Source organism: Larus michahellis, chromosome 1 (genome assembly GCF_964199755.1).
Source record: "Larus michahellis chromosome 1, bLarMic1.1, whole genome shotgun sequence".
NCBI classification, from domain to species: Eukaryota; Metazoa; Chordata; class Aves; order Charadriiformes; family Laridae; genus Larus; species Larus michahellis.
Window position 1 is genome coordinate 61,751,187 of NC_133896.1, and position 26,091 is coordinate 61,777,277.

Here is a 26,091-nt window from a genome sequence, read left to right on the forward strand (position 1 = left end):
AAATCCTCCGCAGCTGCCCAATTAGAGAGCGGGAGCCGCTGACCCGGAAGCACATGGGGTGCCGCTCCCGGGGTGGGAAGCGCCGTTGGCGGGAGAGGCGGTGGCTGTGGCGGTGCCGGTGGGTGACTCGGGGTCGCGGAGGTGGGTGTGAGGCGGGTGTGGGGGGTTGTCCCCTTCCGGGGTCGTGAGGGCGAACTTAGAGCTTCGCCCGGTCAGACCCACGAGCCGGCCTCGCCTAGCCGGGCCCCCGCCTTTGCCTGAGGACCGGTGCTGTGGGGGTGGCCCAGTCCCGGGCAGCTGGGCCCTGAAGGGAGAAGGAGGGAGCAGGAGGGTGAAGGAGGAGGTGGGGGGGAAGGTAATGGGTACCCACACGGCTGACTTGCCCGAATTGTGTCTCCTAAATAAATTAAGCTAATGGAATTCTTGGTATTTTCACCTAAAGCTGGTCGGGGGCCTGTGTTTGTGGGAAGTCTGATAGGAAGAAAACTACGGATGGGGTTAAAATTTGTATTTGGCCTTAGGAGTGTAGCCATACAAGTTATATGGCTACGGTATTTATGTTAATGTGGTGGTTCATCCTGTTAATTAATAAATAAACATTGCAACTATGGAGAGCATCTTTGCATCTCAGTGGTGCCCATGTCAAACCTGGGTGGCTCCCAAGCAAAATTCAGGCTTAGATGCTAAGACCTTCAGATCATTAACGCAGCAAAATCTGTCAAAGGTCTGAGATTCGAAGCTGTTTTTCCACGTGGTGTGTAATTAAAGGCCTGATTTCCCAAAAAGGCTTAAACTAGTGTCAAGTCTGTACTGGGACTAAAAGGAGTGATTCTGAAATCAGTTGTGTATCTCAGCCTTTTGCGTTCTAGCAGAGGGACCTGATTTGCTTGAAAATTGGTTGAATACAGTAAAGTACAGGTTCTTTGGTACACAGAGGTATAGGTGCTGTGTCTGCAGTTGGGGTGGCTTAAGTCATGAAACCATGTTTAAATATTATGCGTGATAGTATTCTTTACAGTTTTGTAGCCTTGATTAACTCTGCTTTTAGTTAGTATAGTCTTTAAAGAGGTACACAAGTAAAGAGAATTTGAAGGTAGAAATGTATCATTTCGTGTGATTTGGATGAAAATTTAAAAATTCTGTATGTGACTTTTCTGGTGCATACAGTTACCTAATTTCTTGTCTTGGCATTGGGTTGTTAACAGTAGCACAAAATCTGCAGTTATTGCTGAAGTCTGTAGAGACAGTTTTGAATGTACTTTAGTTAGGTTAGTTGATCTTTTGATTGCTGAAACTACATGCTACATCTAAAAATAATGAGATTAAGTGCAGCTTTTGTGTTCTTAAATATGATGTTACAGGAAATCTTGATTTGTTGTGCCAAATGCCTTTTACATTTTTTCTTCATGCAAATGAGTAATGTGTGCTTTTTAAAACTTTCTATGTAGGAATGCAGATTTTCATCCCAGAGAAGACATCACTTCCATGATAACTTGACTTAGTCCACTGAAAATGAAGCAAGATTCTACTAGAAACATTGCTTACACTGTGGATTGTGAAGATTATGTGCATGTGGTAAAATTCAATCCGTTTGAGAGTGGAGATGCATGTTCCCTCATTGCATATGGCGGCAATAATTACGTAGTTGTTGGGTCGTGCAGATTTCAGGTTAGTTTGTGTTATTGTTGATTTTATTAGTTACTTCCTGAAACTTACTTTGCCAGTGCCTCTACTGCACAAAGACCATGGTCCTGTTTCCTCCCCTCCCCATGTAATCAGGGGAAGGTTTTACTTGTTCATTACATTAACAAGTTTGGGATATTTGTTCTTCAAGAAAATACATAAATATATAAAATATAAGTATATATATAAAATACACTTTGGTGTAAATTACCATCCAGCTGGTGTCATGTTTCTTTTGAATGGAATCATAGAATAGTTTGGGTTGGAAGGGATCTTAAAGATCATCTAGTTCCAACCCCCTTGCTATGGGCAGGGACACCTTTGATTGGACCGGGCTGCTGAAAGCCCCATCCAGCCTGGTCTTGAACACTTCCAGGGGCAGGGAATCCACAACTTCTCTGGGAAACCTGTTCCAGTGCCTCACCACCCTCAGAGTAAAGATTTTCTTCCTAATATCTAATCTAAACCTACCCTCTTTCAGTTTAAAACCGTTACCCCTTGTGGCATCACTGCACTCCCCAAACAGACTGCAAAGAAAACGGGAGTGCTCTACTGGGAGAGTAATCCCATTTTAGTATCTCTTGCTAATGTTGATGACTGCTATTTGAGAACTTAAGCATGCAACTTTGGAAATATGTGACTTCATATTGGCTGCACATTCTTTATCATCACAGGGTAATTGGCTCCTTTTTTGCACAGCTATATTTTGTTCTATGTACATTTGCCATTTAGATTAAATTATCTTCTAAAGCTTTCAGCTAACCTGTGAAACAGCAAAGATTAAACTGCTTTCAATTTTACAACTAAAGTGACTGTAGAAATAATTACCTAATTTATTTTTTTTTGCTTTCCCAATTGTTTTTATTGGATCTTTCTCACAGGCTGTTAGAAACAGTAAAATATGTTTTCTTAACTTGAAATTATTTAGAGTCATCATATTAGGAAAGTTTTAAAAATGTAAAATACTTTGTACTGTATATTTTTATGCTGTATAAGATTATTTTTTTAATTAGTTTGTTGGGTTTTTTTCCCCCAGATGCTAGAAAATCAATAGGAGACAACTGTTATGTTTGGAATCTATTTTTAAGCTTTTTTGTTCAACTCACTTCTCTATTAAACAGTATTATTCTTGTACTTAATCTAATATGAATAACAGCATAACTGTTGTTGTTATTATTATTATTATTACTCCCCAAAGTCTTATTGCTGGAAGTTTTCTGAAAAGCACCTAATGCTAACCACAAAAACCTACTGTCATCTGCATTGCCCTCTATCTTTTTTCTGGTGTAGGCCTTGAAAAGAAACTAACTAAAATTTTGACAACTGATACAAGGAAGTTTTTCTGTAACTTTTGCACCCTTCCTTCCTTTCCACATGTGGAGTCATTGAGTATTTCAAAGTAGGGGAAGAAAATGCTATTCTTGTTCCTTGCTTCAAGAAGCATTGAAAAACTCTGGATAATTTCACGCTTCCTCAGCTAGGTTCTTCCTAGCCTCTACGTTAGACAGAGGGGATAAGGGGGGCTCTTTGCCTTAAAGCAGAATTATGATACAGAGAAAATTTTGTAGAAATATCCTTTGAGGTGCTAGATTAGATGTTTTGAAAACTTTTAAAATTTTTTAGAGGTCAACTGACTGAGTCCACAACCCCACCTCTTGTTTCACCTTTCCCACCATCTAGTGTGCTCAGCAGCGGGAAGAATAGACAAGTTAGTAACTTTGGTCATGTTAGATGACAGAGGGTACCTTTCTAACTCCTGCTGTTTGAAGAATGTTGTTCATTCAAAAAGCGCTAGCATTTTTCTACACTGTAGAAACAACTTGGAGAGAAGATAGCTTAAATGACATGCTTGCCTTTGTTTCCAGTGTTTCTTCTCATTGCAGTCTGTGCTTGCTTACTGTTATAAGTGGCTTTCGTTGTATCTGTGAAGATACTACTTGTACAAAGAATGGGCTCAGCATCTTGTAGCTCAGTTCTGACTTTTGTGCTCTGCATTGGCCTCTGGCTTGAGACTGCAATCATTTCATGTATTTTTAAGTACTTCCATATTTCAAGTTAATACTTTCTGTATGTTCCAGGTTTTCACTTTGAGGGTGTTACAATCCAAAAAGATCCCAGATACATGTAATTTTGAAAGCCTTTCAATTTCGTATCAATTTGAATTGTTAGAAGTCATCAACATGATGTTCTGGGTTAGCTAACTACAATATTTCTATAGGAGGAGGATGCGGAAGTGGAAGGCATGCAATATAAGACACTAAAAACATTTCATCATGGAATCCGAGTTGATGCCATAGCATGGAGTCCAGAAACTAGACTTGATGCTTTACCTCCCCAGATAAGGTATTTATAACAAATGAGTACAATGAATCCTCATCTCTTACCTGTTTTCCCTAATTCCTTAATATTGGACTAAGTTTAAAGCTTATGGGTGAAATCTAACTCTTTAGAATCACTGGTGAAGTCTCTGAACACTTCAGTAGAACTACATTTTTGTTCTTAGAGTCATTCTTTTTTTGGTTTGGGGCTTTTTGGGGTTTTTTTTGGTTCTACTTCTTGTTCCCCTTGCCCCTACCCCCAGTGAACTAGCAGTAAATAATTTTTTTTTTCTTATTCATTATTTTAGTGGACGTAAAATGTAGTCAGTTCTTTCTTTGTACATCTGTGAAGAAGGAATTCTTTTAAGAACTTTACTAAGGATGAGACTATTGTAATGGCCTGCTTTATAAAGCTATTTGTAATGGTCTACATAATATGGGCTGTGTTTAGGAGCATCTCGCAGATGCTATTTGTGAGACCCAATGAGGTGTAAATCTAAAAAGATAGTTAACTATTAAATATGCACTTAAAATGTTCTCAATAGCTTGTAAGCCTGTTCAAAATTATGATGCTTGCTTACTGCTGCATTTTTGTACAGTCTTCTGTTTAAAATACATTAGAAATTGGTTTATGAATTTATGTTTTGGTATTTTAAAATGCTGATAATGAGGGCTCTTTTTTGTGCTCTGCTGCTTAACTTCTTCCAAGGGAAGTTTCAATGGCAGTTATGAGAGATATTTTAGGTAATTGATAGTCGATTCAGATTTATCTTTGTAAAATGTTTTCCATTTCTTTCCATGAAAGAAACCATGCCATTCTTGGCACTTGGTACACGCTATTTTATAGATAAGTTCCGATTATAACTGCTTGTTGCCAAAGCAGAAAAGTTAAGATAGAAGCTTTTGGTTTTTTCAGAATTTGAATTTTGCTTTGCATGTCACTTTGCAGGTTTAAGCTGAAGGGAAACTGATAAAAAGTCAACTACTGCAGTGTTAATTGACTGAAGGGCTTTTCTTTGTCTGTTGAGTGTAGGTTTTGTACTGCGGCTTCTGATAGGAAGTTAAGGCTATTTACTTCAGACCTGCAGGACAAGAATGAGTATAAGGTAAGGGCAGATAAACTGATTTTTTAAAAATATATTTAGTCTTTAGTGAAGTCTAATCTTTAACTGCCGTTCTGCCCCATTTTGCTTAATGTACTGTATGAGATAGAATTCACTGGACGGTGACAGATCCTATATCAATCATCTCTAGGGAAAATCATTGCATTGTATATACCTTTCTGTCTTTCAAGTGGGAATAACTGTAATTATCAACTACATCATCTTTTGATTTTAAAGTATTTATGAAACAGTTTAATCAAATTGAAGAAAAACAGGTAGAGGTTTATGGATTATTTAAAATACACTCAGAAACAGAATGTTCTATGGGTGAATTTCAAGTACCAAGTTGGATAAGGTTCCTTTATATGAAGACCTGTAAAATTTTATGTGGTATTGGTTATTGTACTCCTCTCTAAGACAAGCAGATTTAGTAATTTCTCTTCCATGGGGACCTGGAAGTTGTAATTCAACTATTTCAAACAGTCGAAAATTTAAAGGAAGAATACTGAATTTAGTACATAGCTGCAGAGAGGTGCACTAAACATGTCCATAGGCTGTCACTTGTTTATTTCTAAGATAGAAACAAAGGGAATGTCGTCTTCAAGTACAATGTCACTTCTCCTTCTCAGCGTAGATGGTAGTGTTCTTAAACCAGTGATATAAAAGAAGCCAGGTCTAAAATACTGTCTTCACTTTATAGCAAAGATTAGTTTTCTGGAGATTTGTTTGCAAGACATGTCAACTGCTATGTCACTTGGATGTGTACATATTCTTCAAAATTCTGCCTTTGAAACAATGTCCCAGGCCAAGTACTAATATTAATTAGGTGTTTGTGCTAACCAGTTTGAATTTGTTTGTTGAAGTCTCAGCCAATGAATGAACAAGGCTAATTAGTGCTAAAAAATCAGGGGGAGACCGTTCCTTCTTTTTTTAGTGCTTTGGAATATGATAATGCCTCTTTTGGTGACAGTGCTGTATTGAGCATAAAGGAGAAAATAGACTTTCATTTGTGGTTTGGTAATTTGTATTAGTAAAACAATGATATTTGTCATACAGAAACTAAGTGAATTGCGGATGTCACTTATGTGGCCATACTGATAATGCAATGAATAAAAGCATGGCATAAGAAATAAAGATTGATGTTACTAAAAGACAGAATGTCTTTTCTTTACGTAAAATGCATTTTATTTTACTTCATATATGCACACACCCTTAATTTCCTTTTTTCATGTTTGATCATATTATATGGCTTTGTCACCCAGGCAGTGAGATAACTGACATAATTACAATCAACTTGAGTGACACTTCTGACTTAGAAAGATACTTTGTCAGAAGTATTTTAGAAAAAGTTCTTATATCTGTTTGCTTGTGAGTTGATATCTGCCATTCCTTATTAAAGTTACCAATTTGTATAATATGTGCCAGTTTTATGATACTTCAGACAACAGGCTTTAATGTTGTGAATTAAATCTTTTAACATTTTAGTAGAATGTAAAGTTACTTATTAATTATGTATGTCTGTTGCAATTTAGGAAATTTATAGAACTGTTTGTCAGCATGCAGAAGAAAGAGAATGGATGAAATCATTAATAACAGTGTAAATGATGGATGGTTATGGATGAACCTAGCACTAGAGGCTCTATTCAGCTAAATTCAGCATCTAAATTCTAAATTTTTTAATATATTTTGATTTCAGTCAGTGGACACTAGTTCAAGGCATGGATGAGTGGGTTTTTTCTACGTGTTTAAGAAATATTAAAGCTGTTACTTATTTTTATTGGGGTTTAATTAATGATCAAGAATTTTATGGGATTTTGTAAAAAACTGAACGTGACAGCTGTGTTAATTCATAATTTTCATACCTCTTCCTGTCCCTGCATCATCTGGTCCATAGCAAAAGGTCCTCTTCTATACCTTACAGAGTAGACTTCATGTCTATGCCAGCTTTCAGACTCTCCACATTGATGTGGGATACAGCCCAGACTTAACGCTAGGAATTCTCAATGGGATCTGCCATTTTGCTCATTAGGAACTAATTGCTTTCAGAGAAATAATCAGTATTATAACTTCACACAAACACACCTTTGATAATTTATGAGCTTAAACTTTTAACATACAAGTTCAAATAAGCAATTTTATTCTAATGAAGAATTCTAGTAAGCTGTTCATTACTGAATTAGAATGAGATTACAAACAACGCATTTTCAAAATAGCAATAATTTTGAATATACCAATGAGGTAATTATTTTTTAGCTCAACACGTGATCTGTAATAAAACCAGAGAAGGAAAGGGGGCAACTCAGTAGCACAGTCTGCTGAGTGCTGTTTTTTCAGAATAGAATTTCTGTGATGGGTTATTGTTTTCCGAGTTCTGACAAGATTTTTTTCCGGTATTTGACCAACACAAATGACACTTTAAAACATGCACTTCTAATTTAGGGGAATTTATTACACAGTAGCTTTGACTGGATGCCTAGAAATAAATCTGAAATGCCACATTTACATTTCCATTAAGATAGCAATTATTTTTCATAGAAAAAGGTTCGTTGGAGAACTGATTCATCTACCCTTAGGACTTCTTTCTACACAAAATGCTCTGAGTTGCAGTTATAAACTTTACTGCAAAAGTATGTTCATTGCATAACACATCAAAATAATTTTTTAGGATAGGTAGGGAGTCTGGAGACCACAGAGCATTAAAACAACAGGTGCTGGACATTAGAATGTGGTATTTAGGCTGAACAGCCACAGCTGTAAGTACTAGAGGTACAGATGTTATTTTGCCCCATAAGGAAACAAGCAATTACAATATCTTAATTATTCAACTCCAGTTGATACGAATAAGCTCCTCCAGTGTCTAATGTAGACAGAAGGATCACAGAATTTTATTTTTGTCAGATGAAGATGTCATGGATGCTGCTTCACTTTTGACGCTACAGAAGACTAAAGATCGTTTGGTGCTTACGCAATACAAATGAGAAGTGTTGGCTTGAATTTAACAGAAAACTGTTAGCTTTGATTTTGCCAGCTCCATCACTGGAATCAACAGTCTAAGAACTTCATTAAGGATGTACTGAGAAAAAAGTAAAAATCCATATTGTTACTGAGTCAGGCTTGGTCTAATGTTAAAAATAATTGGAAAACAGCTAAAAATACATATTTTTACCTAATACTGAGGAAGTCATTAGTGAAAAGGAAGTAGGTGGACTAGTGTGTTTATATTGGTAAAAAAGTTGTCTTAGACTGTCTTCTGGGTTTTTTTGACAAGAAGCGTGAAAAATACCTGGATGATCATTGTACTATATACTTCTTGTCACGAAAAAAGTAACACCTAACTCTGATTTAAAGTATTTGCAAAATCTCAGATGTTCACAAATACTCAATGACCTATGCTGAGCTGGCTTGCAATAAAGTTTGATACAGTGGTTTTTTAGTAACAGTCAATTGATACCTCAGAAAAGCTATTTCATAAACCTGAGGTTGAACTCATGAAGAACACATGGAAGACTCTGATCCCTTGTACGGTGCACATGTGTAAAGACACGTGGAATTTTCAGAAGAGGTACAAAATGTGCAAACAAAGCTGAAGGAATTATGTGATTACAGTCAAAATGTAATCTCTGAACATTTTGTCTTTTATAGTAAACAATTAGTATGTGTTGCTTCTGGAGGGATACACAGAGAAATCTCACTCTGTTTTCCCAGTGGAAAAACTGTCTTGATGTAATTATCAACAAGGAACTTGAAGCATAGTGAGTTTTCCATTACTTTGTCAACACAAGTAATCCAAAATTTATGGGTTGGATCAAGCCCAGAACAACAAACAAAAGGTAAAATATGACTGATGGATTGTCGTGAAATCTTTTTCTTCTTTTGAGGTTTTCATTTGGAAATGAATTGTGGCTTCCTTCTCCTGCTTCAAATTTTGTTTAATAAAAAGCATATTTCATCAGAACTGTGAAAGTAAAATAAGACAGGATATTTGAATTCAGGATGCTGAAAATTTTCAAAAGACTTGGCATTTCTGTCTAAATAGTTTAGCATCATCTTAGGATGTATTAGTTCTAGTATAATCCACAAGGTTTTAATAAAATTATGAGCTATTGGAAAAAATTAAGTTGGCTGCTGAAAACGTTTCTGTATTGAAGGCATTCATAAAATTTTTAGAGGGGGATTTAGTTATTGTGCATGCTTGAGAGATTTATTATTTTTATCAGTTCTGCGTTTGTTCCTCAGAATAGCTGCACTTAGGGAACAGATAGTGTGTTTTCCTTTCAGAAAACCATGGAACTGGTTGTTTTCATTTGACTTTGGTTTTCTCTGCAATCGCTCCATGTCATGTTATTATACAGAGGATATTTTTATCTCCTTTTATGATACCTTGGTGGCAAAACAAGAGCAGTTACGCCTTGAGACATAAGCAGTGGGACCGAAGGGGATAGAACAGTAACAGATACAACGTCTACACATGGACATTTGCCTGACTTAAAATTTTATGTGAGATTTCTGTCAAAAGGACCATAGATATAATTAATGAGAGAAAATATGGGTAAATCCTCAGAGGGAGCAAATTGATATCTTAACTAGCTACTGATTTTCTAATGAGATCAGAGATGATTTATCCATATGAAGCCCCCATGTAAATGTATTTGAATGTACTTTAAACTTCGACTGGACCCTAAATGAGATGAGTTTTGCTTGCTTAATGCTGAGTGTGTGTAAGTTCTTTCACTTAGGTTTTTGAGGATACTGTAAACCTTAAAAGATGACTGATGTTTGCAGATAAGTACAAAACACTTAATAGAATTGAGAAAAAAAAAAAGGGGTCTTGATATTCTGGCCAAGATAGCTGAAAAACCTTTGAAATATATGAATTATATAACTTTTAATTTTTACTAAAACTGGGATTTTGCTCTTATTCAGAAAAGCTATGCTGCTAAGTTGGATTTTGTTATATACAAATTACTCTCAGTACTTTGAAATAAAAATGTCATGATTAAGAAGCTTCAGACAAGAACAATTACACAGTAACAAGGTTCCCTTTGAAATGACTTCATGCTTTCTGATACAACTATAAATGTTTGCTTTTGAGTGACAGTTCACATGTACATTCACACCACGAGTGTTCATATCCTATTATTTGAGAATGGATAATATATTATAGCACAGTAAAAGAAGAGTGTGCACTCTACCCCATTTTCTTTCCTCTTCAGCACAGCAGTATATAAAGTAGAGAGCACAAAGCACTGTGTCTGTTCTTCTCAAATGCTTAATACAAATTGTGCTGAATTCCTATGGTGTCATATGGCTTACTTGGTTTTGCTTACGCTGTTGTTGCTCATTTTTGGTTTTCTTAAGTCTTAAGTGTGCATTGTCTTCTGTTTCGTCTTCTTTCACAGAGAGTTTTTTCACTCTTTTTTCTAAAGGTAGACTTTTGGTCTGCCATCTTTAGTGGACATATCCTCTTAAGCAATTTGTGTCCTGACTGCTTGCAAAAGGGCATTTACTGGACAAGTGACTGGTTTATTGCTCCTTCAGCAAAAAACTCTCTTGCTGCTTGCAGGAGCCCCTAGTAAAAACTACTATGCAGAGATAAGAGTTACTTACTAGTAATCAGAGTTTTTTAAGATATGTAGATCATGCATACATTCACTTCCTGATCATTCTCCTCGTTCTTTCTGAGATTTATTATCTTCTACCTTCAAAATTCAGTGGTTGAAAGGAGGATAAAAATTTCTGGTGCGATTCACTAATGTCTGTCAAGCAGGAGCATCAAGCTGACCTCTGTGGTAACTAGAAGGAATAGCAGGGGGTCTTTTCACCTACAATATGAATCTACACATGAACTCAATATTTTAAAGATCTCCATTTACTGATAAATACATTTTTTACCTTCCATGATAGCTTTATTTTAACAGGTTTTTTTCTTTAGTGGGTCTATTAAATACATTGTGGACTGATGGAACAGTCAGCTCAAAGGTAAAAGTATTTCTTTTTTTCTGGTTGACAGACATTTGATGGCCACTCAGATTACATTAATGATCTGGTGTTTGCTCCCAATGAAGGTCAAGAAGTTGCAAGTGTAAGTGATGATCACACCTGCAGGTATGCATTTTGTTCAAAACATTATTGAAATTAAGTAGTGTTTGGCTTTTTCTGTGTGTGTATGCTTTCTATGCTTGCTTAAATAAATAAGCATTTATTTTTAGTGGACCTTCATAGCCCACTAACAACACAAGTGGACTGGTCTTGTTAATTATGTTGGGTACTGGCTTTTTGTCGTGACTTGTGGGTTGTTTTGTTTGGTTTTTTTTCCAAAGCAACATTTTGAACTAACTAGATACAACGGGAAGAAAACGGTTCTGTTTTGGGATTACACACGCTAGAATTTCCCCTGCTGAGACAGGAAAAAAAGGCATGAGAAAAGGAGAGAGAAGACGTGCATAGCCCAGCGCTGAACTGTACAGACCCTCTCTTTCCATTCTGTCATCAGATGAGTCAAGTTTAAAACCAGTATATGTATGTGAACTTGTCCGCTTACTCGAATTTGTTAGCCTTACTAGGAGGTGGGATTACATAGCCTAAAGGCAGTACCGTACTAATACAGTGGTACTGGCAGCTCATAATACCATGATTATAGCTGCTTCAAACCCATGTATTTAGTTATTTGTAACCAGAAGTAAAAGGGAAACATGGTTAAATACTTTGAAAAACGCTGGTTAAGGTTTTGTAGTACAGGAATTTTTCCTTGTCAAAAGGTGCCCTATCCCCATCTTCTAGTAGTGCACATGAATCTATAAAGCTGCTATTCTATTCTATTCTCCAATGCATGTCACAGTTGGAGAGATCAGGAGGGCAGTTATGCAGGCTTTGCAAGTTATTGGAGTAGCAGCAAGAGACTTGAGAAACCATCATCTTTGACTTTGTAATAGTTGTGATAATTCAAAACTTGTCTCAGTTAAGGAGCTGGTTTAGTTTTTGCTCTGACTAGGAATTATATATTTGGTCTCTGACCAAATCAATTCCATATCAAAAAACCATACCAATTCCTACATAAATAACCAGCTAGTACTTAAGGGGAAAAAAAGTCATTTTGTCATTTTTTTCACTTAAGCCATCTTCTGCCTGCTAAGAGAGAAGGTACTAGATCTTAGAATGATTACTCTGTGTATGAGATTTTGTAAAGGGTAGATCATCAACTGGTATAAATCACAGTTTATTAGCTTTAGTTGAGCTACTCTGTCCTACATAAATAGAAAATCTAAAAGGCCTGTGATTTTAACACCCCTAGGGAACTCAGAAATACTACTTTGACCAGTAGGCAGTTTTTCCATAGACACCCTGTCCATATTCCCAACAAAATCATTAGGAATGAATAGTAGAAATGTATGACTTATTCGTAGCTTGTTCTGATTTATTTCCTATCCTTGATTTCTTCATTAAATCTAAACTAATATTGGGCTTATTCAGCAAAGAGCTGTTTGAATATGTGGCCTTTTTTTGTTTATTTTATGAAATGCTCAGTGTTCCTGGGATGAAAGAGAACTATTTTAAAAACAGTAGTCTAATTGATACTAAATTAAAAGGAAATAAAAATGATGTAATTAATGTATGCTATCAAGATTTCAACTTAGTAACTCTGAAAGACATTTTATGCAGTAAACCATAAAGTCTTTGGTTAAAAGCCATGGGAAATAAGTCGGATTTTTTTTGGCTACTTGAGTTCTTATTTTTTCCATTCATGCATGTGGAGCATGAAGACTTTTTTTATTGAATTTAAAGGTTACACTTTCAAAACTAATGGAAAATACATTCCCTGGGACTTACCAAAATCATTCCTTACTTACTGTGTAATTCGCTTCAGCAGTAATGTAAGAATAGGAATATTTCTTCTGTCTGTACTGAGTTTCTATCCTGAAATTGTTCTTGGGATACATCATCTGTTAATACCTTTGGAATAAAGTTCTAGAACAATTAGTACAACATAAAGTTTTGAGTATTTGGGTATTGTTCTGTTAAGAACTTTTAAATCTTAATAATGTCTTAATACAGTGTCTCAGTACGTACAGAATATATACGGACATGTTTAGATCTTCCCTGGTTTTCACTCAGTAGTAAGTTTAGCCGAGATCTCTAAGGAACCCAAATTTTCAGTTTTCATGAACTAAACAATCTTGACACAAGCTGCTGCAACAGTGATATCTCAAAGCTGGGTTCAGTTATTTTGGTTGGAAGACAGTGTAATTCACTGGCTGAAGAGCCTGTGGTGATATATTCAGTGTTCTTACCTTTAAATTGCTGTTATGTCATTGAGGAATTCTTATCGTTTCTTGCATGTAGTCTTTGTTGCCTTGTTGGTCTCAAAACACAAGACTTTTTCCCAGCTGTGAAGTAGAACTGATTTAAAAATACTCTTGAATAACAATAATTGCAGTAGCCATCTACGTTATGTAGTTGTAAATAAAAGTAGTGTGTGCATTCATAGACAAGTGAAGAGGGGTTGGTATGTAATTATGCTGTACGCTTTACTAATCTTGCGTTCTCTGCACTGAGAATCTCAAAACTAATATAACCTTAAAAAGAATTACTTTTCTGAAGAAGACACTTTTGGAAGACTCTTAAAACCCACTATGTTGCAGTTACTCAAAACTATTTATAGTAAAGATCAAAATTCCTGTAGCTAAAATTACATCTGAAAAGTTGACTGAAAAATTCAAATCCAATATCCTATATTATTCCTTCATTTCATCCCAAGAATCGCTATGTTACAAGATGGGTGAAGCTGTTCACAAGCATATAGTTAATTTATATCTTTGGCAGGATATTGTAATTTTCAGTTTTTTTTATTTTATACTGCAATTCATAGTAAACTAATATTGAGGAACTTGCAGTATAGTTTCCTGTATTTCACTTTTTTATCCATTTTGTAATTGCTTTACTCTCTTAAAAAACAGAAATAAGATTATTTTTTTAATTTGATTGCAAAATTCAAAGGAAATGGTAAAAGACTGGCAGAGGAAATAGCTAAAATAACGACTGTTATATTAAACAAAAATTTGAATCAGTTTTATTTATAAGTCATATTGTCTACAATTGAAGTAAAAATAAATAAAAGTAAATATCTTGTGTATACATAAAACCTCCAAATTTAGGGTGTTTATACATTTCTGCTGAAAGGCAAACTTGTGCATGACAGAGAAGAAAATCACCTCTTTGATTTAATCTACCTGTTTTCCTTCAAATCTAGTTGGTTTTTCTTCATGATCTCTCTTTCCTATGTCAGTTTCAATATTCTATCTAATATTTATGTGTAATTAAAGTAATTTGCTCATCCATTCTTGGTATCATAGGAGCATGTTTAATGAATAAGACAAAATCTTTTATGGTAGCTTTAAGGAATATTTCATTTAATTCCTTAAAATGATAAAGCATTATACACTTCTTTGAACATTTGCATTCCATGTAGGAATACATGCATCCCACTTAGCTAATGAGAACTGTGTGTGCAACTCCCTGAGCACCACTATTAAGGAAAAAAAATATATATTGCTGGCTTTTTCGTTACGATTTGGAAACACATAGGAGGCTGCAGGGGTTCAGATGTACAAATCATATTGTTCTGATACTTAATGAAGCCCCCACAAAAAGAACACAGGAAACGTTTGGAAAACAACAAGAGCTTAACTGACACCCCTCCGCTGTTGGTAGTTTTTGGCACTATCTCATGTTTCTTGAAGTATTTCATGCAAAATACCATCCTGGTAAAAGCCACTAGTCTTATATGCATGCTAAAAATTAACCTCTGACTGCTAAAAGGTTAATTCTTCTGATTGATAAACACCTCATGCTTCATCCTCATATTGAACTGAAAGATTACTGACAGTGTCAGGCCCTTTATAATGCCAGTGTGGCAATTTCTTATGGTCATCAAGTGATGGATTGGCTTGTTATTTTAAAAACCTGAAAAGGAGTCATCCATTCCCCTCTCTCCCTCCCTCTCTCTTTTTCTTTTTTTTTATGATTCCTTAAACTACATCATCTTCCTCTCTTTCTGTGTGTGTAATAGAAAAGAATGTACAGTTGAGTCATCTTCCACTCTATCTCTGAATGTATTTGCCCTTTGATTCCTTTCTGAGTTCTGTTCAGTTACTTGTGCCATGGCTTGCGTTCCTTCATAGAGAAGGACTTTGTGAATTTATTTATCAGTCATGGTCAAGTTCAGCCTTCTCTGTTGTACATACAACAAATGCCCGTCCATCAGAAGGTTAGTTTTGCTCCCTGGACAGAGATTCGAGGGAAAGGTTTGATATAACTGGAAACTAAATTAACTAGAGTCTCAAAACTTATGGTAGTGTTTTTTCTGGTTTTAGGGTTTTTTAATCTTTAGTGTGTTTGTTTACATGGTGCTCTTATGTCTTAGTTATTTTGTATAGGTCTTTCTCTAGGCAATATGAAGGAAAGCCAGTGGTAACTCCTGTTTGCTTGGTTTTTTCTGTCTTGTCTTCTTTAATGCATTGCCAGCACTTGTTGCACTTGATTCTTACCTTGTTAATTCAATAAATATTTCAGTCTTTGGCTATATTGAAAAGTTGCCATTCTCACTTATTCCTGCCTCCAAAATTATATTTTATTTGTATCTTCCCATTCCTAGTGCACTCATTTGCAGGGTTTTGCCAGAATTTTTAAAAAAGGTATCTTATTTCATGCTCTTCTATCTTCATCTGTTTGTTGTGATAGAATTCCCCTATGTGTCTCTTCATATAAGAAGTGCCATACCAAAATATTTATCCTTTCTGAGGTATGCTGATTACAATTATCAAGGTAGTTATGTGTTATAATTGATTAAAATAAAGGAGAGTCTGGGATTATTTTTAGGAGTCTAGTCTTTGACTTCGCATGCTTTTTGTATGCATCCCTATGTGCTCACCAAATGTAGTCTTACACAGTTTCTGTTACACATTACAGCCACGATGCAAGTATTAACCACAACTTCGTTGTACTTCACAATCACTATGCGAGTATTAACCAGTCTCCTGTTACGGTGTCCATTTAGCTTAAAATAAATAAATAAATAAATCACTTTCCGAATCAAATGTTTGGAGAGTTATTTCAGTTTGGTCTTCAGTGTGGATAAATAAGCCTTTAGTTAGGAAGTCTTCAAAATACGCAGATGAAATGGTAGCTATTTCCTGTGTGACGCATTATGATTTATGTTAAGGGTCACACAGTCCTAAAATGTAGTCTAGCCTATAAATTGTTCTAAATAGAAATCATTGCATTAGACTTATTTAGCAGTTACCTTGTATTTTAGAAACTGGTTGGCAGAATTGTAATAGAGTTTCTCAGTAACAGTCATCCCACAGAAGCATTTAGTTTTATGTCTGCATTGGAAACAATAAGCTGATAACTCTGACAGCCAGCTAATTTTTCTTTGATTTAAAGGATAAAATTGAAGCTTCACATTTGTGCAAAACTACTACTTAGTCTCTGGCTTTGCTTTAGATAACTTTAAGGCTATTTCAGTAGTAGTAGTCTGTATTTCTTGGACTTATTTCTGAGTGTGTGTGTTCTGAAATGCATGTTAGCAAAGAACAGTCGCTTGAGATGCTTGAGATAGTACATGTGCAGCTCCCCTGCCTCTTCTACTTCTACCAACATTGAAGAGGATAATCGGAATTACATTCCACAGTTACCAGTGAAAAATAGATGAACGCTTGGCATATCCAAGTAGATATTACCAGAAGCTAGAGGTAACATGGATTTTAATGCCAAAATCCAAAAGATTCCAATTGCTGATTCTTTAATGACATTGACATTGACCACCAAAACAAAATGGGAACATGTGTCAACTTTCTGAAAGAGTATTTATGCATTTACTCTATGAAAAAGCTATTATTTCATAGATCAAAAAATAAGTGAACAAAATGCTCTCCAGTCACAAATTCAGAAACCTGTATGCTTAGTCAGGAGATAGTTTAAGTGGACCAGTGCTAGGCAGCACAGGTGAATTTACCCTTTCTCCTCATGCAACCCTTTTTGTGGCTTGTTTTGCATGGTGTGCTGAATAGGGAGTTCTGCTGTCTAATTCTGCTACAGATTGTGCAGCAGTGAACTGTTAGTTGGGCAGTGCGTTACCTGATTTATAAAAACTTAAATTCTTCATTTTGTCAGTAAAATAAAATAAATTACTAGAAATTATCTTTAATATTACACCTTTCTCTTATGAACAGCTGGCGGGGATTTCTACAGTTCCACTTCAGCCTTCTGTTCTTTCATGTCCTACCTAGTATCCTCTTCGGATCTTTGATGACCACCTCCATATGGAGTTGGCAGAAGACCTGTGACAAGGCCAGGGTTGGTTGTATTCTCCAGAGTGTTAACTAACCTCTGTATTTCCATTTTCCTTTTCTGAGATCTTCCTCTCCCCACTCCTTGTGCTCAGTGAGGAACAACTTCACTCTTTACCTCTGTTGTGTGATCTCTGTAACAGGAATCTCTCCCTTCTGCATAGTCCTCCAGACTTTTCAGGGGTGGTAGGATTTTCCTCACACGTGGAATATGTCTGATGGAGATACAAAGAAACATCAGCAAGGGGTATTTAAGTTAGATATTATTTAAAAAAAAAACAACAAAACATGTTGGCCATTTTTAAGAGTAAGTCAGTAATCTATGAGTAATGGTTCAAGCGTAGCTGATCATGCTTTGTGGTTGGGAATGGTATCAGATGTCCAGGTTTGTTCTAGCCCCCACCCCACCCACTGAATTGTTGGAAATCTTATGTTGAAAGAATTCCCTTTTTTATGTCCGTCTTCTGGGTATTTGAGAAATGCCTGAAGGTTGCAATATGGTTTTGTTCTTTTACTATTGCAAATGATGGGTTTTATTCAGTTAGGATTTGGTTTTGCTCTCTAGTTAGAATTATTCAAAATTCAGAAAGTTAGAATATAAAATAAGGATCATTTCAATTGCCACAAGACAGGTTTTCAGATGCTCTAATGAATACTTTGCTAACCTTAATAAAAGTCCATTGTGTGATAAAATCACCGCTCATATGCAGCATGTCATTACCCATATTATGCATACGCCATACAATAGAGTTGTTCCAACATAGCTTGAATATCTTTGTGCTTTGAGATAACAGCAATTGTCATTTGTTTGTTTAGTCATAGGATGTGTGTGACAAAAGAAATGTATTAATATCTCAAGAATTTTCTTAAACAGTATCTGCAACTCTGTATTTTGTGTTAGTTTAAATGTTGTGAGACTGCAGCATATAATTTCTTAGTCCTTAGTTACTTAAAAAACAAAGCCTTTACTAAGCAGATTACATATGGTTTTGAGGCTTTCCATTCAGACTTTGGCCCCTATTTCAACTGTGGTTATTCAAACTTTTTGCCTTTAAATTTATTATGGAAGCCTTTTTAAATATCAAAAAAAAATACCCCAAGCCCAATAACAAGTCTATACAACAATAGCTGATGGGGGTAGGAGGAGCAGTAAGAGGGGTATCACGTTGCATGGTTACAAAAAATAAGGATGTTTGGGCAAAAGCAGATACTAGTTTGCTTTGGTATAAAATCATGGTAATATTAGTAAAGTTTGAAGGGCTTTGAGTGGGAGACAAAATGCTCGGTCTTTTTGGATTGATTTACATGATAGGAATGTGGACAAAACTTGAGGGTTTTTTTTTAGCATCTGTAGCTGATTTCGTTATGATTACTGAGTAATTGAGTAACTGAAATTCAGTTTGCCTAAATTTTTGGTCTTTGCACATTTTTTACTTGGGTTAGTCACAAAGAAATATTGAAAAGAGTTAATTGAACACATATGTAATTGTAAACTTCCATACCGGCATGGACATGATGCATTCAGACATTGTCTGGTTTGTTTTTTGTTGGTTTTTTTTGTGTTGTTGTTGGTTTTTTTTTTACCCTTTTTTTCCCCAAAACTAAATGATACCATCTTTGTTATCAATAAAGAAAGAAGAAAATATAAGGGGGGCGTTTATCCTTCCCCCCCCCCACCACTGTTTGTTACTAACAATCTTACCATTCTTATAAAGCAAGAGACATAAGTTTGGCATTTTATAAATAAAAAAGTTAGGGAGGTAGAAAGCATAAATTTCTGTCTCAACACCTAATAACCTCACTCACTTCAGGGAAGGAAACACGATGGCATGTTCCTTTGGCCAAAATGATTCACTGTCTTCTGTTATATCATAATTTTCTTCCTGCACAGTAAATACACATGGAGAGTGTTGATTTGACTTGGACAAATCTACAAGGCAAAATTTTTGGCAGTAGAAGAAAGTATTGTATGTTGCTAAATTACCTAATCAAGTAGATATTTCATTTTTTAAATGGTTGTCAGGTTTTTGTTTTGACTTTTTTAATAAGGACACTGATCCTTCAAGATTAGAGACCCTGTGTTTTCTACAGGGAAAACAAATATTTGATCTGTTGTGGTTTGGCATAAGAAAACAATGTTGTTCATTAAATATATTTACTTTATTCCCATATATTTTGTCTAGACTTATGATGTATTATTTAAGAGTTTTTTGAAATCTCTTAAATATAAGGCTCTAAGCACCCTGGTGAGATATAAACTGAAAAAGTCTGAAGGAAGTCAGCAAAAATCCGCTAGAATGAACAATAATAGTACATAGCCACTCATCTAACTCAAAAGACTGGGCAGAACACTACTTAAAAAATTGGCTGTTTCTAAGGTTTTGCGTGTCAGGGGGGAAAGATATATGTGTATGTCTCGGTGTGAAAATGCATATAAATAGTATCCAGCCTTGTTGTCCAGACTTATATTCACACCTGTGATGTCTTTGTCCTACAACTGAGCTACTGATTTTGTAGGAAAAGAGGCAGTTGACCAGTGGCTGTGGGATAAAATAGTCTCAGTTTTGGTTTTGTTGCATTTTATAAATGAGATAGCTTCATGGCTCATTAACACTCATATCGAACGCATCCAAAGAAAACTCACTCATCACCTAACCTAGTTTCAGTGGTTTAGCATATGCTTCCCTGTCAGTCCATATTGACCAAATATTGTTGATTTTTTAAATAATTTTTTTACATGATTGTTTAAAAAAGTGCTTCTCCAGAAGAAGGTTAAACTGGCATACGTGATTTATTTGTTGAAAGCTTGCCAAGACCCTTTGTGGGCTAGTGTTACTTCTGCCGTAGGTCCTCGTTTGCCTTAGCTTCATTTTTAGTTCTTTTATTTCCATTACTCAATCTTGTCTTACCAGGAAGAAATGGAAATTCACATATTAGTCAAGCAAAATACTTTAATGCATGGTCTTACCCATTACAAGGTAATGTGGATGATTTAAATTGCTTGGTACTTCCCTCTAGGTTGCTTGTATCAGCTAGACCAACACCGACCTTCCTGCTTTGTGTTGTTTCACTGTTATTTATGGTATAGTACAAAGGCTGTAGTGTTGACTTATGAATAAAATGGGAAAGTATCATCTAGATTTCATGTCTAGACAACTAAACTCGTAAAATTATTTGGATATTGCCCTTTCAAACAGAGGCTCTGCCTAGTTCGTCAGTGTTAAAATACGTTGTCTTCAGCACTGACTGCTTTTACTGACTTCTTGAAGCGATAAAGCACGAACACTGCTTCATTTGGTCACTTCCTTTGTGAATGTATTGAGGCACTGAAAGTTAATGTATTTGCAGTCAAATGGCAATACATAGTTTAATACTAATTTTTTTTTTTTTTTTTTTTTTTTTTGCTTCAGGGTCTGGGATTTGGAAGGAAATGAGAAGGCCCATTTCGTTTTACGTTCTCCTGGAATGAGTGTTTGCTGGCATCCTGAGGAGGCTTTTAAGGTTGTGTTTTCCAGCTCTTCACCCTCACCACCTTTAAAATAACAAGAGGGTAGACTTATCTAAACTGTGAATCTTTGATGCTGTAGGAAGATTAAGGTTTGGGGAGATAGTGTACATTGTAACTGGATATCGGTTGGATCTGCTAATGGGAAGTCACTGTAAATTAATTCTCATTCTTGTCATTTTACACTCAGTCCCTCACTCCTCCCATCAGAAATATTCCTTCCTGATTACATACATCAGTTGTTAATAACTGTTCTGCTGATTGCATATTAACTTACAGTTACCAGAGAAAAATTCAAGTTTTTCTCAGTTGTGGTAACACAGTCCACGAATAACATAGACTCTTATAAAGCATGCCAAGTTTTGAAAAGAATCTTTTTGAAGTTAGCAAGGGATTTTTTTGTGTTGTTGTTCTTGCTGGGAATATATGAAATAATGTGCTGAAAAATCAAAACAAATCAATAAACTGTGATTTTATACTTATCTGTTTATTGTACTGGGGAGGATTAATCAGCTGATATATACCACATTCAGCTTCATTAATGGTCTAGTCCTTGCAGTCTTGGATTTATTATTCCTGTTGGGCCAATCAGTAACTGCCTTAAGCAGCTACAAGTAGTTGTTCAGATTGCTACAAAAACACGCACTAAAACAGAGAAAAGCAGTCAAATAAGATATCAAAATATTTACATAGCAATAGGGAAGAAGGATCTCTATTTGCACCACACTTTCCACCAATATCAATATCCAGTCCTTACTAGGAAAACTGTTGATTCAGGTGGTATCACAATTGAATGTGTTTGCTACTTTCGCTACTGGGCAACTTTGCTAGCACAACAAAATTACTAGATTAGCCCAAGAATATTGCAGATTACACTGATCTTGCATATTAGCTTGTCTTTTATTTGACCCTTATCAACAAGTAGGCACAGGATTTTTTTTTTTTTTTTTTAAGAACCCCTTCAAAAAGCTAGTAAAACTTGACAGACTGATGGTTGCTGAAAAGCTTATTTTGGCTCAAAATGCTTACTGCACCATGTCCTTTAGTTTGCAGAACAGCATGTTTTGGTAACAGCTCTTTTTCCAAACAAACTTGGATGTTATTGGAGTATTGTTTTTAATGTTTCTTTGCCTGCTTTAATTATTGGTCACGACTATCTGAGAGCCATCGTCTCCTCATGGAGAAAAGCTCTTTCATCATTTAATCAGAAAGCTCTTTCTATAATACTTAATAAACAACTACTTGCATGTATTTCTTTAATGGAAAATGTTTAGATAAAATCTATTGCAAACTTACAGAATGAAGCAAGAGTTGGTATATAAATTCAGTAAGTGTGAATCCAGATTCTACAGTTACAGTGATCAATACTGTTGTTTCCCTGTACAGCACTATGTCTGTCAGTCAGTTCTTTGTAGTCAGAACAGGAACTTTTTAATTTTAAAATAATAACTTTTTGCTTTACAATTCTAAAATTGCAGTGCATCTGTGGTTAAGAACTGGGGCTTCTAAGAGCCAAAATTATACACATAGATATCCAAAGATATATATAGCCAAAATCACGTAATCACTATGTATAACAATGTGACAGTAATATGGATTAAAGTGTTTTTTATTTGTTGGTGGAAGAGTGTTTAGGAGAATGTTTTCTGATGCAAAGTGAAAAATTGTACCTATTTTAATATTATTTGCTTGAAAGTATGCTATGTTTGCTATACAGTAGAATCATAGAATGGTTTGGGTTGGAAGGGACCTTAAAGGTCATCTAGTTCCAACCTCCCTGCAATAAGCCCACTTTGAATGTTTCTCCCCTGACCTTGATGGGGCATCTACCACCTCTCTGGACAACCCGTTGCAGTGTTTCACCACCCTCATTGTAAAAAATTTTGTCCTTTTATCTAGTCTAAATCTACTCTTTTTTAGTTTAAAACCTTGTCTTATTGCAGCAGGCCCTGCTAAAAAGTTTGTCCCCGTCTTTCTTAAAAGCCCTCCTTAAGTACAGAAAGGCTGCTGCAAGGTCTCCCTGGAGCCTTCTCTTCTCCAGGCTGAACAATCCCAACTCTCTCAGCCTGTCCTTATAAGGAGAGGTGCTCCAGCCCTCTGATCATTTTTGTGGCCCTCCATTGGACTCACTCCAACAGATCCATGTCTTTCCTGTACTGAGGACTCCAGAGCTGGATGCAGTAACTCACAAGTGGGGTCTCACCAGAGTGGAGTAGAGGGTCAAAATCCCCTCCCTCAGCTTGCTGGCCATGCTTCTTTCAATGCAGCCCAGATGCGGTTGGTTTTCTGGGCTGCAAGCGCACAGTGCTAGCTCATGTCCAGCTTTTCATCCACCAGTACCCCCAAGTCCTTCCCTTCAGGGCTGCTCTCAATCCCGTTATCCCCCAGCCTGTATTGATACCAGGGCTGTCATGACCCTGGTGCAGGGCCTTGCATTTGGCCTTGTTAAACCTCATGAGGTTCACATGGGCTCCCTTCTCGAGCTTGTCTGGGTCCCTCTGGATGGCATCCCATCCCTCAGGCATGTCAACCGCACCATTCAGCTTGGTGTCATCTACAAACTTGCTGAGGGTGCATTCAATCCCACTGTCTGTGTCATTGATGAAGATAGAAAACAGTAGTGATAAAAATATGAAGATTTATTACATGCTAAGTTTACAATGTTCTATTAATTTCTCTTAACAGCTGATGGTGGCAGAGAAAAATGGAACAATACGATTCTATGATCTAATTACACAGCAGGCCATTCTCTCCCTAGAGTGTGAACAAACGCCACTGATGTCAGCAGACTGGTGTTTAAAAAATACTCTTAAAATTGGAGCAGTTGCTGGAAGTGATTGGCTAATCTGGGATATCACTCGCTCCAGGTATTTTTATATGCAAGATGGCTTTCTTTATTCTCTTCTTAAGCAGTACATGAAGAGATGTGGCTACTTTGCTAATACAGCACTTAGATGCACTATGTATTATATCACCTATTCAGTAAATAAATGAACATTCATCAGGAATTATGGAATCAATACAGATCATTCCCTGGCATTCTTTGTTTCATCCTTATCTATCTGTCTTTTATATATATATATCTTTTATATATACGTGTTATGTTTTAATATATATTTATATATATATCTGTCTGTCTTTTTGTCCGAGACAGTACCTCACTGCTGTTTACCTCTCACTGTAAGTTCTAGGTGTTTGTTAATTCCATTCTAAGTCATAAATACATAATTATTGAATCATAATAAACTGGATAACTACTCAGTTTTCTTGCTCCAAACTGAGATGGAAGCTGCAGGAAAGCTCTGGCTTTCCCTCAGTTTCTTCACAGAGAGTAAACAATGTGTCCCCTTCACTCTTTAAACGATACATGCTTTTGGTACTTACTGTATGAGCTGTGGTTGTTTGCAGAACAGTTATTTACCTTGAATGTCTGTTTTAGTTATCCACAGGATAAGAGGCCCGTCCATGTTGATCGAGCCAGATTATTCAGGTATAAGTGTTGTCTCTATTCTGTGGTTTTGGTCTATATAAATCCATGTATATGCAAGCAGCTGTGAGTTTAGGGACCTGGTTGTGTCTCACTTACATACCTTTTTAGGGGAACTTGGTCTATAAACTTTGTGAAATTCGTGAATGACCTACATTTAGAATATATGTGTAACATTCCCATAATTTTTTTCTGTTTTACAATGACATGTATACAGAGCTGTGAGTGGTGAATCACTTACAAGCTATTTCTCTGAACTTATTTCTCTGGTGGATCTGACAGCTTAACACAGTTAACCACAAGAGAGAACTCCACTTTGTGTGCACTTCTGATTGTACTTTTCAAATATCCCTATCAGACTTCCATTTTATTCGTAGGTGGTCCCGAGTGAACGAAAATCTGTTTGCAACCACTGGATATCCAGGAAAGACAACTACTCAACTGCTTGTTCATCATTTAGGACATCCACAGGTAAATTTTTGAGTTCAGCTTTTGACTGGAATTGCATCTCTTCTTTTCAAATCAGGCTCATAATTAGTTCAAAGCTACAATTAAAAACTAGCTCAAACCATCTGCTTGGTCTGCCTATTTTATTTTGGTTTGTGTCAGCCATGCTAAGGCGAAAAAAAAAATCACACCACACTTAAGCTGCTATTTTAAAAGCTGCTTGATCTATGTTTTATTTTGCTTTCCTTATTGGTGTTAAGGGGGAGAAAAACACATTTAACCTGGTATTTAATACGTTTGTCAGTATTTCTAATTCTAAAGAGGCTAAAAACAGCTGGTTGTGTATTACAGGTTTGAACTAATTATATTTGAAATCATTAACGAAACTATATTCAGATGCAGTGAATGCAAAGCAGAGGAAATATTTTGGTTTTGCTGGAGTTAGTGTACATTTGTAATGCTTACAGTAAAAATACTACCTCAAACATACTAGTTTTGAGTACGCTTAAATAACAGGAAGTAATTTCATTTTAAAATATTTTTAAGTGTGAAAGTATGCCTTTAAAATAATAATAATGATGAAAATAGTTGAAACAATTTGTTATCATGGAATATTTTGCTGTATCTTACTTGACTGTACGAAGTAGCTACTGGAACTAAGCCGCAAGTAATCAGATTTTTCAGTTGGATTTCTGTTGTATTTTAACTGTAATTGTTAAGGAGTACTAAATCTGTTGTGGTTTTTTTATCTGTGCAATTGGTATGTGTGGTATAGAAATCATTTATGTGGTAAGCTGTATTGATATTTCTCTCTCTCTCTTTTTTTTTTTTTTTTTTTTTTTTTAAAGCCCATTCTTACTGGCACTGCCGCTGTAGGATCTGGTTTGACATGGCATAGAACTCTTCCATTATGTGCAGTTGGAGGAGATCATAAAATTTTCTTCTGGGTAACTGAAATGTAAAATAAGCCTTTGCCTTCAATATGAAACTTTACAGCATAATGTCTCTTTTCTAGTAAAGCGAAGGAATTTTCTCTTCCTACTGGTATTTATTCACTTGAAGAACATAAGAAAGGAACAAGTAAAATATGAAACATTTTTGTTTGATTTTTAGCTTGCAAATACAAGAGCTTTTGTAAAATCGGTTATCATACATCTGATACTTGGTTACTTCCCTTAAAATAAAATGTACACTTTTCTAA

The 26,091-nt window shown here is 35.8% G+C and overlaps 1 protein-coding gene across 2 annotated transcripts; it reads left to right on the forward strand.

The window, feature by feature from the left end:
• The first annotated feature begins 35 nt into the window (after positions 1-35).
• On the forward strand, positions 36-26,091 carry NUP37 (nucleoporin 37). Of its 2 annotated transcripts, none has more exons than XM_074581697.1 (10): positions 36-118; positions 1,449-1,668; positions 3,902-4,026; positions 5,035-5,107; positions 11,115-11,209; positions 20,862-20,952; positions 23,642-23,823; positions 24,396-24,446; positions 24,821-24,914; positions 25,739-26,091. In XM_074581697.1, the coding sequence occupies exons 2-10, from the start codon at positions 1,513-1,515 to the stop codon at positions 25,850-25,852; spliced, it is 981 nt and encodes a 326-aa protein (XP_074437798.1). In that variant the 5' UTR covers positions 36-118; positions 1,449-1,512; the 3' UTR covers positions 25,853-26,091. The 2 variants fall into 2 exon arrangements, with proteins under 2 accessions (XP_074437798.1, XP_074437807.1); XM_074581706.1 differs by having other exon boundaries at positions 50-141.